Below are 15,834 nucleotides of genomic sequence, written 5' to 3' on the forward strand. Positions count from 1 at the left end.
AAAGAAAATGCAAAATGACGTGAAATACAAGAGGCAGTTCCTTTTAATACCGCGCTAGTACCCCATTTCAAAGCACTATACATTTTAGCTTATGTTTGCTCCCATCAGAACCCTCTGGTGTGCAGTGCAGCAAAGTGAAAAGTAGAAAAATCAACTTTTTGACTGACTGCATATCCGGCCAAAAATATTCTCTGCAGTTAACAGTTGACTGTTGACATCCCTACTTCCAAGTCTTCATTTTAGTGGCACCTATCAGCTCAGTGTGGTTACCACAGGCTACATGTAACCCATTCTCGGAACCCATTGGCTGTATTCGGCGTCTGACTTCCGGCAGACGGCGATACAGCCTCTGGGGACAGACCCCTGATTTTTTGGCATTCCGGTTTGATTTGGGCGGAGGAGGCGAATTTCCGTTTCCGACTTCCGTTTGTATATAAGTAAATATGCTGAACCATTGCGATGGATTCAGAGTTTGCAGTGACGCCATTTATGTTCCGCCTCATTAGTTCACCGCATGGACTGTTTAACCTGGCAACAACTGCAGCCGGCTTAAACGTGATTGGTCAATATCACGCGGACTACAAACAGCCTACAACTGGAAACCAGGGCTCTTCCGCTCTTCTTCCGGAGGCAAGATCTCCGGGGTTTGCCTACAGACTCTACATTCAATGAATGTAGAGTCTGTATATAGAGACTACATGTAACCAAGAGGTTTATGTAAACTATTGGATTTGTTTCATTTTGGTAAAAAAGTCAATAACAACAACTTGAGTGTTTTAAAAAAAAGTTGAACTTGGCACATTTAAAATATTGGCAAGGGTTGAAATGTAGGCCTTAAAGTTTAAAGTTTTTTAACATGGCCTAATAATTCAGTTTAGTAGCCTAAATCTCTTAATAGGCTGAACAAGCTAAACTAAGAAATCACCAAAGTTCTTACAGTTCATCCTGAGGTGGACATGAATGTCTGAACCAAATGTCAGTGGTTATTGAGACACAGATGTCAACATCATGGTGATGCTAGATTAGAAATAAAGGAATCACCAAAGTTATTATGACTTTTAGCTTCAACCAGCAGCTCTATAGTTTGCTCTGCCGGTCTGTTGGTTGGTTGATCGGTCCACGTAACTTTCACTATTCTTTGGCAGCCACAGTTTTTCTCTAGGAGGCTGAAGTTGGCAAAAAGTGAATTCAGAGCAAATTTTGTAGCAAAATGAAACATGGTAAATGTCAAAGATACCACAGCTTTGGCAGCTTTGATGTCATGGTCTGTAGTGAGCTCAGTAGCCACATTCAGAAGGGAATGTTTATTCATGAGTCTGATGTGAATTGACACATCATATATTTACAAAATTTGCACATATTAATCCCACAAAGACACGGGCGAGTCCAAGACTTTGCTTTGAAAAACAGTGACTCCACAATTTCTCAGTTTCACAGGGTGAACAGTCTGCTCATGAATCCCTCAAAATGCTGATTCACGTTAAATTAAAAATGCACAATTTAGTCACAAGCACTGAGCCATTAGAACCAAAACTTTTTTAATTGTTTTTTTATCAGTCACCTCAAACAACTTAAAATAAAACCAATGTTGCAAAGTCACAGAATGAAGCTACAATCTTAAAATAACAAAAGTTAGTTTGTGTTTGTGTTAATCTATACAGTGACTTGACACCAAAGCGTTGCATGCAGAAAACTGTACATGGCAGTATGTTTATCCTACAATCAAAAAGCTAGCACGACACCACCATCATTATAATAAAGTGTCCAAACAACAGTTATTTCAGATCTATAAATTGCACCCAAACCTCAACAAAGCAAAAAACTCCAGCATCACTGCTACAGAAACACTTCTGGGAGAACACTTTTCATTGGTAAGGCATAAAATATTGTCACAGTTACAGACATCATCCTCATCATCTGTCTCACACACACACAGTGTACAACACATACACAGTCAAAAACAATGTTGTCATCGAAAATACAGCAATACTCTTAAAAAAGGCATTTGGCAAAGATAATGAGGATAAATAAAACCTACAGGGATATTTAAAACAAAACAGAGAAACAGAACAGGTAGAAAATCAAATGAACATTGTGAGTAATGCACATGGAGTTTGATTTCTGTAGAGGCACAACCACTATCATGATTTCACCATAATTTATCTCCACTTTTCTCCAGAAATGCTGCATGGCATTTGCTCAGTCTATCCCTTATTACACAAGAGGTAAAAATCTGCATTTCTGTTTTTTAAGGTGTACTGTATGTATTTTGTCTAACAGTGCCATTTTGGGCCCGTTCCATTTGTTCAGCAATTTATCACCCACCACTTCCTGCAAACACACCTGCAGTGATTTCGAAGTGCACCACTTTCTATCAGTGTTGCATCGGAGGCTAAGCTGGTTTAATTCTCTTTGTTGAAAGCTCTTTGACTTTTGATACTCGTGGAAAATTTTCAGGGAAGTGAGCCATTAGTACAGCGCGTGAGAAAGCCAGTGCGGCATCATGGGAAAGGCTTTGTTTGGATCGACAGTTCCAAGGCAAGCTGTGATAAATTATACAACCTTTCGATTGAGTCTTGTACACGATAGAATTGTTCATATTTACTTACAACCTGCACACCTTCCCACATAGTTATATTCTCCAGTCCCCACTTCCAATATTGCACACTACCAGTCACACACAAACACCCACATGTTAATATATACACAATGTACACAAAAAAACGGTGAATTCAACAACCTAAAATCTTTATGGTTTTTATATTCATCTAGTCTGTTCTGTGAATGATGCATGATCCTTACTGAACAAGTCAAAAAAGGCTGTTCAAAAAAAGTCACAAACCTAAATGACATCACTGTAACTGTGTCTTTGTCATGATGTGACAGACAGGGTGCTAACTATGGTTTTCCAGAGTGGCATATTGTTAATTAGATACCATGTTCTAATAAGGTTTAATATCCCTCTGCTGATACTGTTTTACACGTTTAAGAGGTATGAAAATTCAAATCAAACAATTATCAGGAGGCATGAGTCATTTTCCACACAGCAGTGCAATTTTAGGATGACACACATCTTGTGACCAGCAGTGAGACTCATTGTGTTAAAGATGTGTTTGCTATTAAACTAAAACATTGCCTGGAAAGTAAAATTCTGTAGCTGCAATAACTATAGGCTGATGGCAAATTATTCCTCCAACATAATCAAGTTAGCATTCAAACTCACTAACCTGAATATTAGGTATCAGAGCCATTTATAGTTTGATCCAGGCCAGTCGCAAGAATAAAATCTCGGTATTGTACATTTCTGCAAACCACAGATATGTTAGATTTGTACTTTTCATACGTATCATATCAACATTTCTCAAGTGATGTAGTTCAGATTATATGTATATGGCTGAGTTTCTCATCAGGAGGAGGAGGAGCAGGAGGTGGTGGATGGAGCAACACCTGGGCGAGACAGCTGTCAAGCTGCAGACCACTGTTCAAGACCAACAAACAAAACCGGCTATTTTAGAATGACATGTCGCGACATTTCCAGCTGTGTTTGTTGCGACAAAACTGGGTATTTTTTAAGAACACATCAGAACATTTCCAGCTGTGTTTGTTGGAAAGCTGGATATTTTTTAAACGACATGTTGGGACATTTTCCAGGCGTGTTTTTTGCGACAAAAGTGGGTATTTTTCTTCGATGCGTTGGGATATTTCCAGCTGTGTTTGTCACGACAAAGCTGGAGATCTTTTAAACGACACATCAGGACATTTTCAGCTGTGTTTGTTGCGACAAAACTTGAGATCTTTTAAAAGACATGTTTGGATATTTCCAGCCATGTTTTTTGCGACAAAAGTGGGTATTTTTCTTCAACACGTTGGGATATTTCCAGTTGTGTTGGTCGCGACAAAACCGGCTATTTTAAAATGATACATTGGGACATTTCTAGCGTGTTTAATGCAACAAAACCAACAATTTTTTAACAACACATCAGGACATTTCCAGCTGTGTTTGTTGGAAAGCTGGATATTTTTTGAACGACACTTGCCTGGACATTTTTCCAGGCATGTTTGATGCTACAAAAGTGGGTATTTTTCAACGACATGTTGGGATATTTAGGGACCTCGGCCGAAGGACGAAGTCCCTCTTGTTCTAGCTGTGTTTGTCGCGACAGAACTGAGTATTTTTTTAACAACACATTGAGACATTTTCAGCAGTGTCTGTTGCGACAAAGCTGGATATTTTTTTCAATGACACATTGGGACATTTCCAGCAGTGTTTGTGATGACCAAACTGGACATTTTAAGCAAAAACACAATAATTTCCTAACCCTAACAAAGTGTTTTTTGTGCTTCAACCTAACCACACGGTAAGCGCATTATTGTCACAGCATATAGTTTGAAAAGTTTCAACATATCTGCTACATATGAAAAGTACAAATTTAACATTTGAAACGTATTGAATTTAACATGTATGGAGCGACCCCTGCAAGCTAGTTAACTCGAGCTGCACTGATTCATACACACAAGTCATACGTCACTCCCCATGTGTCAACTACAAACACACCCTCCCAATTTGGCGGTCTATTTAGGCTGCAAATTCTTCCCAGCTCTCCCTTTGCATTGTCTGTGCAGCTGCTGCCCTGCATCAGTACTGCTGCTCCCTCTTTCAGCCCCACCTCCACCCCAACATCCACCTGCAGGCTCCGGCTAAAGGGGAAAGTATTTAATCATCGCTTTCCAATGTCTTATGTAAACATCTGCGGGGAGTGATGAGGCCGGAGTCTAGACGTCAAACTCTAACTATGTTCTGCTGTTGAAATTAACATTTAAATGTGAGTTGTCTGACTGAACTGTGGTTAGCAGAAATGTACAATGCAAACTTTTTTTCTGTCGACTGGGTCGTTGGATGACATGTTCCAGTGGAAGACATGTTTGCTCTACATTCATCACTTTAATAATTTTTGATTTTGTGCTCAGCGATTGTCAGATTAAGTGGCAAATCAGCATGATTTTGTACTGGCTGTAAACACAATATTACTGAGCAGTTAGAGATGGAACCACACAATGGAAAGGCCACTGAATCCCACTGGAGGCTAATGCTAAAGTCAGTCTTTGAAACAGGCCATGGGACGATAAACCCAGTGACACCTAACACTGAAATTAACTTCTTTAAGCAGATTGGCTGCTGCACAGGGCAGCCAACTGAGAGGCAGTGAAAACCCTGGTTACGCTGGTTCTGGAAAAACTGTTATGCGCCACATAACGTCAATGTTTTTGTTTGATTTTTTTTCCTTCATTTTTTCATCTGTCAAAATTCACAAGCCAAAAATACGGGAAAAAAGCTTGCAACTCAGCATCTAAATTTCCTCAGTCATGCCAACACATTGTCCTTCCTTCATTTCCTTCATCCTGTCATGTAGATAACATGTAGTCTGCTCTACAAGTTTTTACATATTAACTTTTTTTTTTCAAATACATGAAATAAAAAATATCAAAAGACAGAATTCAAAATCACTGTTACTCACTCAACAAAATACAAACACATTGTTTCCTTGTGACTGTACAGTTTTAGTCTCTCTTTCCTTGTCTTGTTCCTTTAAATTAAATGTAGAAGTGGGCTCAGCCAATCAGCAGCGTGCAATCAGAAGCAGTCAGCTGATTCTTTCCTTCCTTCGTTTCCCATGTGCCAAATTTATTTTCACGTCTCTGCTTCTCTCTGTGGGCCGGCGTTTGAAATATAGGCAACGGCAGGTCATCACAAAGCTAAAGGTCACCATCAGGCATCAGAGAGGGTAAAGAGGTCAAACTGTCCGTGTGATCCATCAAACAGGAGAGCGACCTCTCTCAGACGTCCTGAGGAAGCCCCTGGTCTCTGTAGCCTGGGGAAGAGAAGAGAGAGAGACTTCTGAATGCTTGAAATAGAAATAATTGTGAAACCTATTATCTGGCTTTCATGGCCCCAGTTAAGGGGGGTTTAAAGTGCTACATGTAATTACTAAACATTTATTTTGAACTTTTGACAATAATTGCCTTTCTCCATTTCATTTAATTGAGAGAAATGAAAGCAACAACCAAAAAGGAGCTCAGCTGGACCATTAAGACCTAATGATTTATCAAGTATCATCTGGCAAGCCATTAACCCAGCTTCTCCAATACCAGGGAAATAATACCAGTCTGCCTTTTGTTTTGCTTTTAAATAGACTGGAAAATTTGAGCCTGTTTAGACCTGGTATTAAGATGAGTCTTGGCTAATTTGATCAGAAGTGGACAGCTCTACACCCACATCATTTCTGTTCCCAAGACCAAATGCATTTTTAAAGGTACCCTGTTGAGTTTTTGACTACTAGTAGTACAATGGAGCAGTGTTTTTTAAGACTGGATCCCTGTTTTGTTAGTATCACATTCACTCGCATGAGGGCATGCATGCTTTCATGTTTAGTGATACACCATCCCGCTGATTGTTTCACACTGTGCCACTGATCAACAGTTGTTCAGTTGTTGGCGGACGCACACCAAGAAACTGAGATGTGGCAACAAAGGGGGGAAGAAGAATAATGCTACCAAGCAAACATGTAACAGGTAAACTCTTTAAGTTTGAAATTGTTCCAGAATCAGTTTTTGCAAACATTTTGTGAGGAGGAAATTTTATTGAACATGTCTTTTAGGCCTCTTTATTATGCATGTTTTAAAAACAACCAAACATTACTTTATTTACAAAAAATCCTCAGGGCAGCTTTAAATTAGTTTTGGCTGTTCAGGAAACATAACATTTCTTATCAATAGTTGTTGTTGTTATCATTATCATTATTATTATTATTATTATCTGTTTGAATACTTGCTTAAAAATTTAAATCAGCAGCTTTCAACTGGTCACATCACATCACATGGTCTTCATCATTAGACAGAGCAATTAAACAAATATCAACTGCTGATCAAGACTGTCGTTGTCTTAGGCCGCAATCACACCAGGATAGTCTGGGGGACTCGGTTCGATTGGGTGGAGAATGCCGAAAAAATTTCACACCTTCATTTGGTTCGGTTCACTTTCACACTGCACTTTTTAAAGCAGACCAAACCGCCTGGACAACGTCACGCAGTTACAATAGCTGCTATTTTGGGGGTGGTGTTGCCTGAAACGACCACTGACCAGGAAGAAAAAAACATGAGGAAGAAGAAAACCCGGCTCATCGATTGGCCAGTACCGAAAGCGAAAATCCATTCCCTTAAGCCGTCACCACAAAAACAATGGAGCAACACCAAATTTATATCAGTGACGGCCTGCACCTCCTCACTACTCCACGTCTGCTCAGGAGACATTTTCTAACTTTTTCTTTTTTTACCTCTGCTTCTCCCAGTTTGCGCTGTTGGCTTTTCTTTTTTTTTTCTGCCCAAAATGTACTGCGCTCTACATCACTCTTTGGTTCATTTTCTCTCTTTGGTTCGCTGGATAGTCCGTTTGCATTTCCCACTGTAAGCGAACCGCACCAGGGTTCACTGGCAAGTGAACCGAGACCCCCAGTTTTCAAGCGGACCAGGGTTTGCTCGTTTGGTCTGCACCAGAGTTTGAATGAGCATTCACACCACTCCAAACAAACTGAACTATCCGGGGAAGCGGACCAGGGTTTGTTTAAAGCGGACCAAACAGAGCCAGTTTGAATGCGTCCTTAATTTGTATGTTCTGTATCCTCCCGAGACCAGAACTTTTGTTTGGTAAGCATTTTTAATTTCTCCTAGCTATTTGGGATCAGTAGGACCTGATGAAGATAAAAAACTAAACACTGTCAATAGATATGTACCGATACCGATACCAGTATCGGAAATGCCTCAGATACTACCTAAAATGCGGTATCGGGTATTGGCGAGTACAACCTATGACCAATCCGATACCACGTAATGCCTCACGTCATTAAGCATACGCACGCTACAGGCAAACGAAACAGAAACGGAGCGGAGTTTAAAAAGCATTCTACCGTAGCCTTTAAAATGTCTTTTTTACCAAATTGTGTGGCTGCACTGAATAATAATAATTAAAAAAAAGTTTTATGGCATTCATTCTACTATTATGTATTTATTTCTTAATATTTTACATAGAGTTTAGGAGTTGAGACATACAACAATTCATATCCCATCCATTTTTTTTAATGTGCTGGTATCGGAACGGTTCTCGGTATCGGCAGATACCTAAGGTTCAGGGGTCGGTATCGGGAAGGAAAAAGTGGTATCGGTACATCTCTAATTGTCAGTAATAATTAAGTCCCAATGTCCTCAAACGAGACGACAATAAAGTCCCAATGTCCTCAAAGAAGAACTTCCTAATTAACAGTGTCTTATCTTATTACTAACATTGCTAACATTGGTCAAATTTGTTGCCATATCAAACTACAAGCATCAGGTTTTGGACCTTGTCTACCTTTGTGTCAGGATCGGCTGCAGACTGACTTGGCAGAGATGGCTGCCATCTTGTTTTTACATGGATTAGTGTATTGTGCTTTTATCACCACTAGATGGCACAAAAAAGTGTCCACAAACGAGGACAACAGGTCTAAGTTAAGCAGAATGTAGTATAAGGTCAGGAAAACCCAAAATGTGGATTCATAAGGACAGAGGGTCTCAGGAGGGTATACTGCCTACTCAGTGATGCCGTTGCCAATATTCCAGTACCAACAAAACACGTATTGGTTATCTAAAAAGTACTGTCTTGCAGGAAAAAATATCAAAACTTAATTTACCTCTCACTAAGCCCCGGCCCTTTGTGATGGTTTGTCAAGCTGTCGGTGCGAGCATGGAGTGCACACTCTAACCAATTGCATGTCAAATAAAGGGGGGGAAATAAGACGGCGAATAGTAATAGTCGCATTAAAAAAATCGATTTTTCAAAAATAAAATGACTATTCAAAATTCGAAAATCGTGACCCATCCCTAATACATACTCAAATTTACATCATACTTATATGGATATTTTAGCATGTGATTTCAAACACAGCTAGTGAGATAGAGGCTCTGGAAAAAGCTGGATCTATTTTCAGGGTCACGAATGACCTTTGATACTCAACTTGTGAAGCAAACACACATGAGAAGTCTTTAAAGTGCTAATGTGTCATGAGAGCCACCTCCATGACAATTCAGCAACTCTGTCCACTGACAAAAACTATTTCAAAGGTCAAGAATGAACGTTAATGCTTAAGCTCCTGAGATTTTTGTGAAGATACCAAACATAATTAAATGATGACCAAGATCAAAGATCATGAGAAAGTTCTGAATCAATGTTTTTGTAAGTATTTCCAAGCCTGGGAAATGTGATTTATTTGTTTTGGCTTATTTGTTAGCGATGTTAAATTTAGTAAAGCTGACTCTTCGTATTTTCTGAGACGTGCCTCTGTACACATAACTCTATGATTTTATCATCTCGCTGCGGGATTGTTTGTGAGCATGGGCAAATTATGAGACAATGGACCCCTGGGAACCGATATTGGTATGCAAAGGACCACACTACCTCTCCATCATAACAGCAAGTCACACAGACGTTGTGGTGGTTTTGTGTCTCTTTGTAGTCATTACGCATCTGTTTGTCGTTTTGTGTCTCCTCGTTTCTCCCCGTGGTTTTGTGTCTTTTTGTAGTAGTTTTGGTTTCTTTCAGGAAATTTTTGTCTTATTGAGGTAGTTTTGTGTCTCTTTGAGGTAATTTTGTCTTTTTTGTGGTGGTTTGTGTTTCTGTAGTCAGTTTGTGTCTCCTCTCGGTTGAATTGTTTCTTTCTGTAATATTGTGGGTCTTTGAGGTATTTTTTTGTCTTACTGAGGTACTTTTGTGTCTCTTTGAGGTAATTTGGGCTTTTTTGGAGTCAATTTGTGTCTCTTTGTGTCTCATTGTGGTTGTTTTGTGCCTCTTTGTGGTAGTGTGGGTCTCTTTAAAGGTATATTTCTGTCTAATTGAGGTACTTTTGTGTCTCTGAGGTAATTTTGTCTTTTGTGGGTTGTTTTATGTCTCTTTGTAGTCAATTTGTGTCTTTTGGTTGTAGTTTGGGTCGCTAAGGTAATTTTCTGTCTTATTGAGGGCCTTTTGTGTCTCTTCAAGTTTTTTTGTTTGTTTGTTTGTTTGTTTTGGTGTCTTTGGAGTCAATTTGTGTCTCTTTGTGTCTCCTTATGGTTGTTTTGTCTCCTTTTGAAGTACTTTAGGTCTTTTTCAGGTCATTTTCTGTCTTATTGAGGTACTTTTGTGTTTCTTTGAGATAATTTTGTCTTTTTTTGTCATTATATGTCTCTGTAGTCAATTTGTGTCTCTTTGTGTCTCCTCGTGGTTGTTTTGTTTCCTTTTGAAGTAGTTTAGGTCTTTTTAAGGTAATTTTCTGTCTTATATAGGTACTTTTGTGTTTCTTTAGAGGTAATTCTGTCTTTTTTTGTTTGTTTTATGTCTCTTTGTGTCTCCTCGTGGTTCTTCTGTTTCTTTTTGTTGTAGTTTGGGTCTCTTTGAGATAAATATCTGTTTATTGAGGTACTTTTGAGTCTCTTTGAGGTCATTTTGTGTCTTTTTTTTGGTAGCCTTGTGTTGCTTTGTAGTCATTTTGTGTCTCTTTGTGGTTGTTATGCCAATTATTGTATTTATTTTGTTCTCCTTGCAGTTCTTTGCATCTCTTTTGTGGTCATTTTGTGTCTCCTTGTAGTAGTCTTGTGTCTCTTAGTGGTTGTTTTGCTGTTTTTTGTAGTTATTTTGTGTCTCTTTGCAGTACCTTTGCATCTCTTAATGTCTTTTTGAGTCTCTTCCTAGTTAATTTGAGTGACATTTTGCAAATGAAGGCCACGGGGCCCCCTGACACTTTGGGCTCCGGGGTCTGTGCCTGGTAGTTGAGTAATGCATTGAGTAATCCATGCATGTTAGTGAGTAAGGAAAAATAGAAACACCTACCATCAGAAACTTCAGTTCGTGAGGAAGGAGAACAGAGGGAGGAGAGAAGAGACAAGAGAGACAGTTAGTGAGCTGTTTAATACTTTTCAAGTATTATCACACAGAAGTTGACTCTATTGAAGCAACACAAAAGAGGCTTTTTGGACAAAATGAGAAATCCCTGCAGAGCAGTCTTGTTACTTTCAAGAGAAACAGAAAACCTTTGAACAGGAGCTGACCTCGCTTTAACTCAGATACATTACATGATCAAATGAACACACATACAGTAACATAACCCTGGTTTACTGGATCGATGAGCAGAAATATGGAGACGGGGACGCAAAAACAAAAAAACTGAGGCGAGAGGGAGACGGGGAGGTGGGCAGAGAGTGGGAGGAATAATGTGAGAAAGAGAAGAAGAGGGAGCAAGATCAAATAGGAACAATCATTAGATAGAGAGAGGCAGAAGTAAGGCGATCAGTGGGAGGAAGATAATACCATGATCATTATATAGATAGGAGCAAGAGAAGAGAGGGAGTGGGGTTCAGGAAAGACAGAGTGGAGATGGAGGTATGGAAAGAGCGATGATCACACAGGCTCATCAGAGAGCGAAGGAGAAGCAAATAAATATGCTGCATTATCAGAGTGATTCATTGCACAGAGGAGAAAAGAGGGAATGGCTGAATAAGAGCATCCCAAAGCTACAAAAACGTGTATTGTGGTGATGAATAGTTGAATAATAATTGATCTTAGAGGCAAACAACATGCATGAATTGAGCCAGGCCTTCAGTGCTAACTGGGAAATCGTTTTCATATTCAATATAAATATTCAATATGCGGCTAGCTGCGAGCGCTAACAGGGGTATGGATTTTGAGCAGCAACAATTGAATAAGGAGACGTGTGCCTGGGGGCCTGAAAAACAGTGGGGCGCAGTGAACAAAAACGCACCGTGGGGGGGCCGCTCACTCCCACACACAGAATTACTGTACCTCACACACATAAACACACAGAATCTCGCAGGCATGTATGTACCAACACGCATTGGGTTGCATGAGCAGGCAGCAATTACCTCACAAATGCACACTCGTACACACAAAGGGGAGAGCGCTGTGGTAATTCAAAGGCTGCCTCGGCGCAGAGGGAGAATGGTGACTCCTGTGTGTGTGTGTGTGTGTGTGTGTGTGTGTGTGTGTGTGTACACTTGTTCATGCATCAATGCCTGAGGAGAACACACTACACCCAACCTCTCCCATCTCTGCTCTTTGTATCTACCTCTGTTTTTTCTGTCTTTATTTCTTAAATTCTTGCTTTCCTTTTTCTTTCTTTCTTTCTTTCTGTCTGACATTTCAACGAGAAAAATATAAAACCATTAATGTCGTGCAGAGGTGCTACGACAAGGCTGGCATTATATTATTTTTTCGTCTTGAGTGTTTTCAAAGACAGACTGTCCCAAAATGAATGGTGTCTGACTTTTAGCTTGGCCACTGAGTGTGACCATTTATAAAGGATTCTAAACATTTTAGATATTTGGACAACACGTTACATAAACTAGTTTTAAATGAGGGAGAAATAAAAGTACTCATAGTCTCTCAGTGCTTTCTAACCTGTCTGTGGCACTCAGACTCAAGCCTGTTGGTTCCCACCGAAGACATAAATCTTTAAAGTTCCTCTCTGGGCATTGATTTAACTCCCAAAACCTCATCTCTGTTCAGCAGAATTACATATTTAGAAATGCTTTTACATGAAAAAAATCCCTTCATGCCTTAAAATGTCTCTACACCTTTGCCTCATTGGGTATGCGTGGTTCTACCTTTATCTCCACCAGCTGCTCGCCTACAGCTGAAGCGTACCTGCTCACCTTCGACTCTGCTCGTTAAACACACAAACCTCTGCTTGTAAATGGTAATATAAAACATGACCCTTCGGCTTGACTATGTTATCAAACAGCTGATAATTGGTTTCTAATGTCAGATAAACCTCTCTGACAGCCGTTGGGAGACGCTTGCCTTCAGAAAGCCCTGTTTCGGTTAGGTTAAGGAAAAAAATACTGGACATTTTCCGCAACCTCACCCATTGGTTTGTGGACTGCCATTTTGAAGCCTCGATTTTGGCATTTCAGCTGTCGCCATCTGTTTTTTTTCTTGTAGCCAGAAATGACCAACTTTGGACGAGAGGTTGGAGTGTTGGAGGAGCGAGGGTTGGATCTGACTCATAGACTGTAGCGACGCCCTGCAGACAGCCTGTCACTGAGAGCATCCCCACCATGAGCTGACCTCGCTTTAAGTCAGATATATTACATGATCAGATGAACACACAGTAACATAACCCTGGTTTACTGAACCAATGAGCAGAAATATCGAGACAGGGCCTCGAGTTCGGCATTTCGGCCCCGCCCTTAATTATGCCCTGCACAGTTGTCATGATTGTTGAAATTAGCTAAAGAGACCAAAACCATTTTTTGTACCAGGCTGTAAAGATGTTTATTTCTGTTGGGCATTTGAACATGGGGATCTATGGAGATTGACTCTGTTTTGGAGCCAGTCTCATCTAAAAATAGATGTTTAAAAGTATGCCAGGATGAATGTTTGTTTTTCATTTTCGTGACGAGACATGACTAGTGGTGGGCTATCAGACCGTATGCAGTGTGAGATTGGAGCACCAACAGGTTGGCAAAAGCCAGTTAATAGTCGGTGCCAGGATGTTTCCCCTGCAAAGCATTTACACTGAAGCAGCATCAGCTGTTGTGAGTTTTGAGCTGTAATTTGACAGTAAATAAGCAGTCGTGTGTGTCCGACTGTGGATGGTGGGACTGTTTGTTGGTTGCAACGGAGGCTGTTAGCCACTAGCTCTGCTTGTTAGCCGCTGAACCGCAGCAGCATCATACAGGCAGAGCGAGCATCAGTTGATCCCTGCAGGACTCCACTCAGATCCAGGCTGTCTCGAGAAAGTTTATGGTTTGATTGCTGTTTGACAGGCAGGTAGTAGGCTCGGTTATCTGTGAGTGAAGCTGTGCTGTAAACAGTCTGAACCCAGCAGAGTTTTCTCTGTAAGAGCTGAAAGTCCAGTTTTAATCACTGACTGAGACAACATGAGTTTAAACCTCCAAACTAACATGCTGCACATTATAAAGAACTCTGACAAAGTTATTTTTCTGCTTCTTAACAGTGAGACCGATAAGTCAGAGTTTACAGTGACACATGGAACTCAGTCCTTAATCGTATACACTCCTCTTCCATGTGCGCTTGTCATGCACTCATGCAGTTTTTATATTGCACGGATGAACTCCTACCTCTGCATGTCACATGTGCGAGACAGACAAACAAAAGAAAAGGAGACAAGACTAAAAATAAAAAAAAGAACTGGAGAGAAGACTGTCAGACGGAAAGGTAAACACAGCGAGACAAGTACTGACTTGCCAGGATGACCATGTCCATTCCCCAGAAGATGCTCATGATCCATCCAACCATGATAACAGCTGTCAGTATCTGAATGAGGGCTGCTGCCACGTTGAGCCAGAACACACAACAAACACCTCGCTCTGAGATCAGCTCGCTGCGAGCTCCACACAGCACCGTGAATGCCGAGATGAAAGTACCTGTGGGACACAAACAGCAAAAACATCCCGTTACCAAAAACGACACAGTTCATTAAAAGGTTTGTTTTTTAACAGTCCCGATGTGGTGCTTTGGTGTCAGTGCATTTGGCTCCGGTGATGTGTTTAGCTCAACATGATGCAAAACCTTGGAAGGAGTTTTCCAGTCTGGTTTATTTCCCATTGAAGTTTACCAGACACCAGACTTTCCAATGAAATAAACCAGAAGAGATGTGTGCTTGCCTCTAATGAAAAACACAGCTCAGTCGCCAGAAGAAGGCATTGTACATTTCATACATGTCAGCGTTACTAAAGTGAGATAGTATATGAGTTGAGTTTGTCATTGGGAGGAAGGGATGTGCCATATCATCTCATTCACGATGATACTGGTATAATTTTTAATAACATATGGAAAATTCATATCGTGATACTCACAGTATTTATACTTGTTGACATTGACGTCATACTGTTACCCACGGCAACAACAAGCATGGCTGAAAGCGTAACTGTCACCGACTCTGCAGTGGTTCTAAAAAGAGGAGCAGCTTCAGTAGTGTGGAATAAACTGTGGCGTCCTCAATGTTTTATGAACAGCCCCGGACTTCTTAGACTCTTGTAGTGACTTGCCGCTCAGAGGGAACTCATTCAGCGGCTCCCCTGGCAGCAGCACAGAGTCTCAACAAAAAACTACATATATGTGAGTGTGCAATAGTTCTGGTATCATAACAGCCTGTCACAGGTTACAGTGTGATGATTAGAGGAGAAATGGCAGAGCATAAAGGTCCAGAATATCAAGAATATCATCATCACAATAATACCCTGAAATATCATGATATTATTTTAGGGCCATATCGCCCACCCCTATTGGGAGGTGGAGGGGATGGCGGACAGCGCAACATCTAGGCGAGGCAAACAAACAACACAGATTGTTTTTTAGTGACCCTTCACTGCAGCTCCACCAGTGTGACTGATTAGAACGTCATTAGCTTTGGAGGCATTTGCATATAAAACCAAGTATTTATTGACCAGAGTTTTGTTGCTTTAAAACCATGGATATCTGGACCAGATGTCATTACAGTCTGTTCAATAGCTGTCAAGATATTTTACTAAAAAAATGTATTGTGAAAAGTCAGGGGTGACAACAGCAAAGTTCCATTAGCCAAAATAAAAGCATTGGAAACAGAAAAACACTCTCCACTGCCCAGAAGAAATAACAGGTTCACGTTGTGGAGTGAAGCCGTTTGACACAGCGATATCTCACACCGTCCACTCAGTGTCCCCGAGTAAATGTGTCAGTATTTAAGTGGCCGCCGTCGTGAGTATCTGGCCACGGCAGTAGTGGATCTATTCCTTGGAAAAGAGCACAGAAAA

At 40.5% G+C, this 15,834-nt stretch overlaps 1 protein-coding gene across 1 annotated transcript in view; it reads right to left on the reverse strand.

The window, feature by feature from the left end:
- Positions 1-1,310: 1,310 nt before the first annotated feature.
- The window catches only part of stum (stum, mechanosensory transduction mediator homolog), a 37,671-nt gene continuing 23,147 nt past the window's right edge, over positions 1,311-15,834 (reverse strand). The window contains exons 2-3 of the mRNA XM_050058340.1: positions 14,284-14,466; positions 1,311-5,870 (exon numbers count right to left, since the gene is read on the reverse strand). Coding sequence (XP_049914297.1) covers positions 5,836-5,870; positions 14,284-14,466 — 218 coding nt within the window. The 3' untranslated portion in view covers positions 1,311-5,835. The remainder of the gene's footprint in view (positions 5,871-14,283; positions 14,467-15,834) is intronic.

This window comes from Epinephelus moara, chromosome 12 (assembly GCF_006386435.1).
Source record: "Epinephelus moara isolate mb chromosome 12, YSFRI_EMoa_1.0, whole genome shotgun sequence".
NCBI classification, from domain to species: Eukaryota; Metazoa; Chordata; class Actinopteri; order Perciformes; family Serranidae; genus Epinephelus; species Epinephelus moara.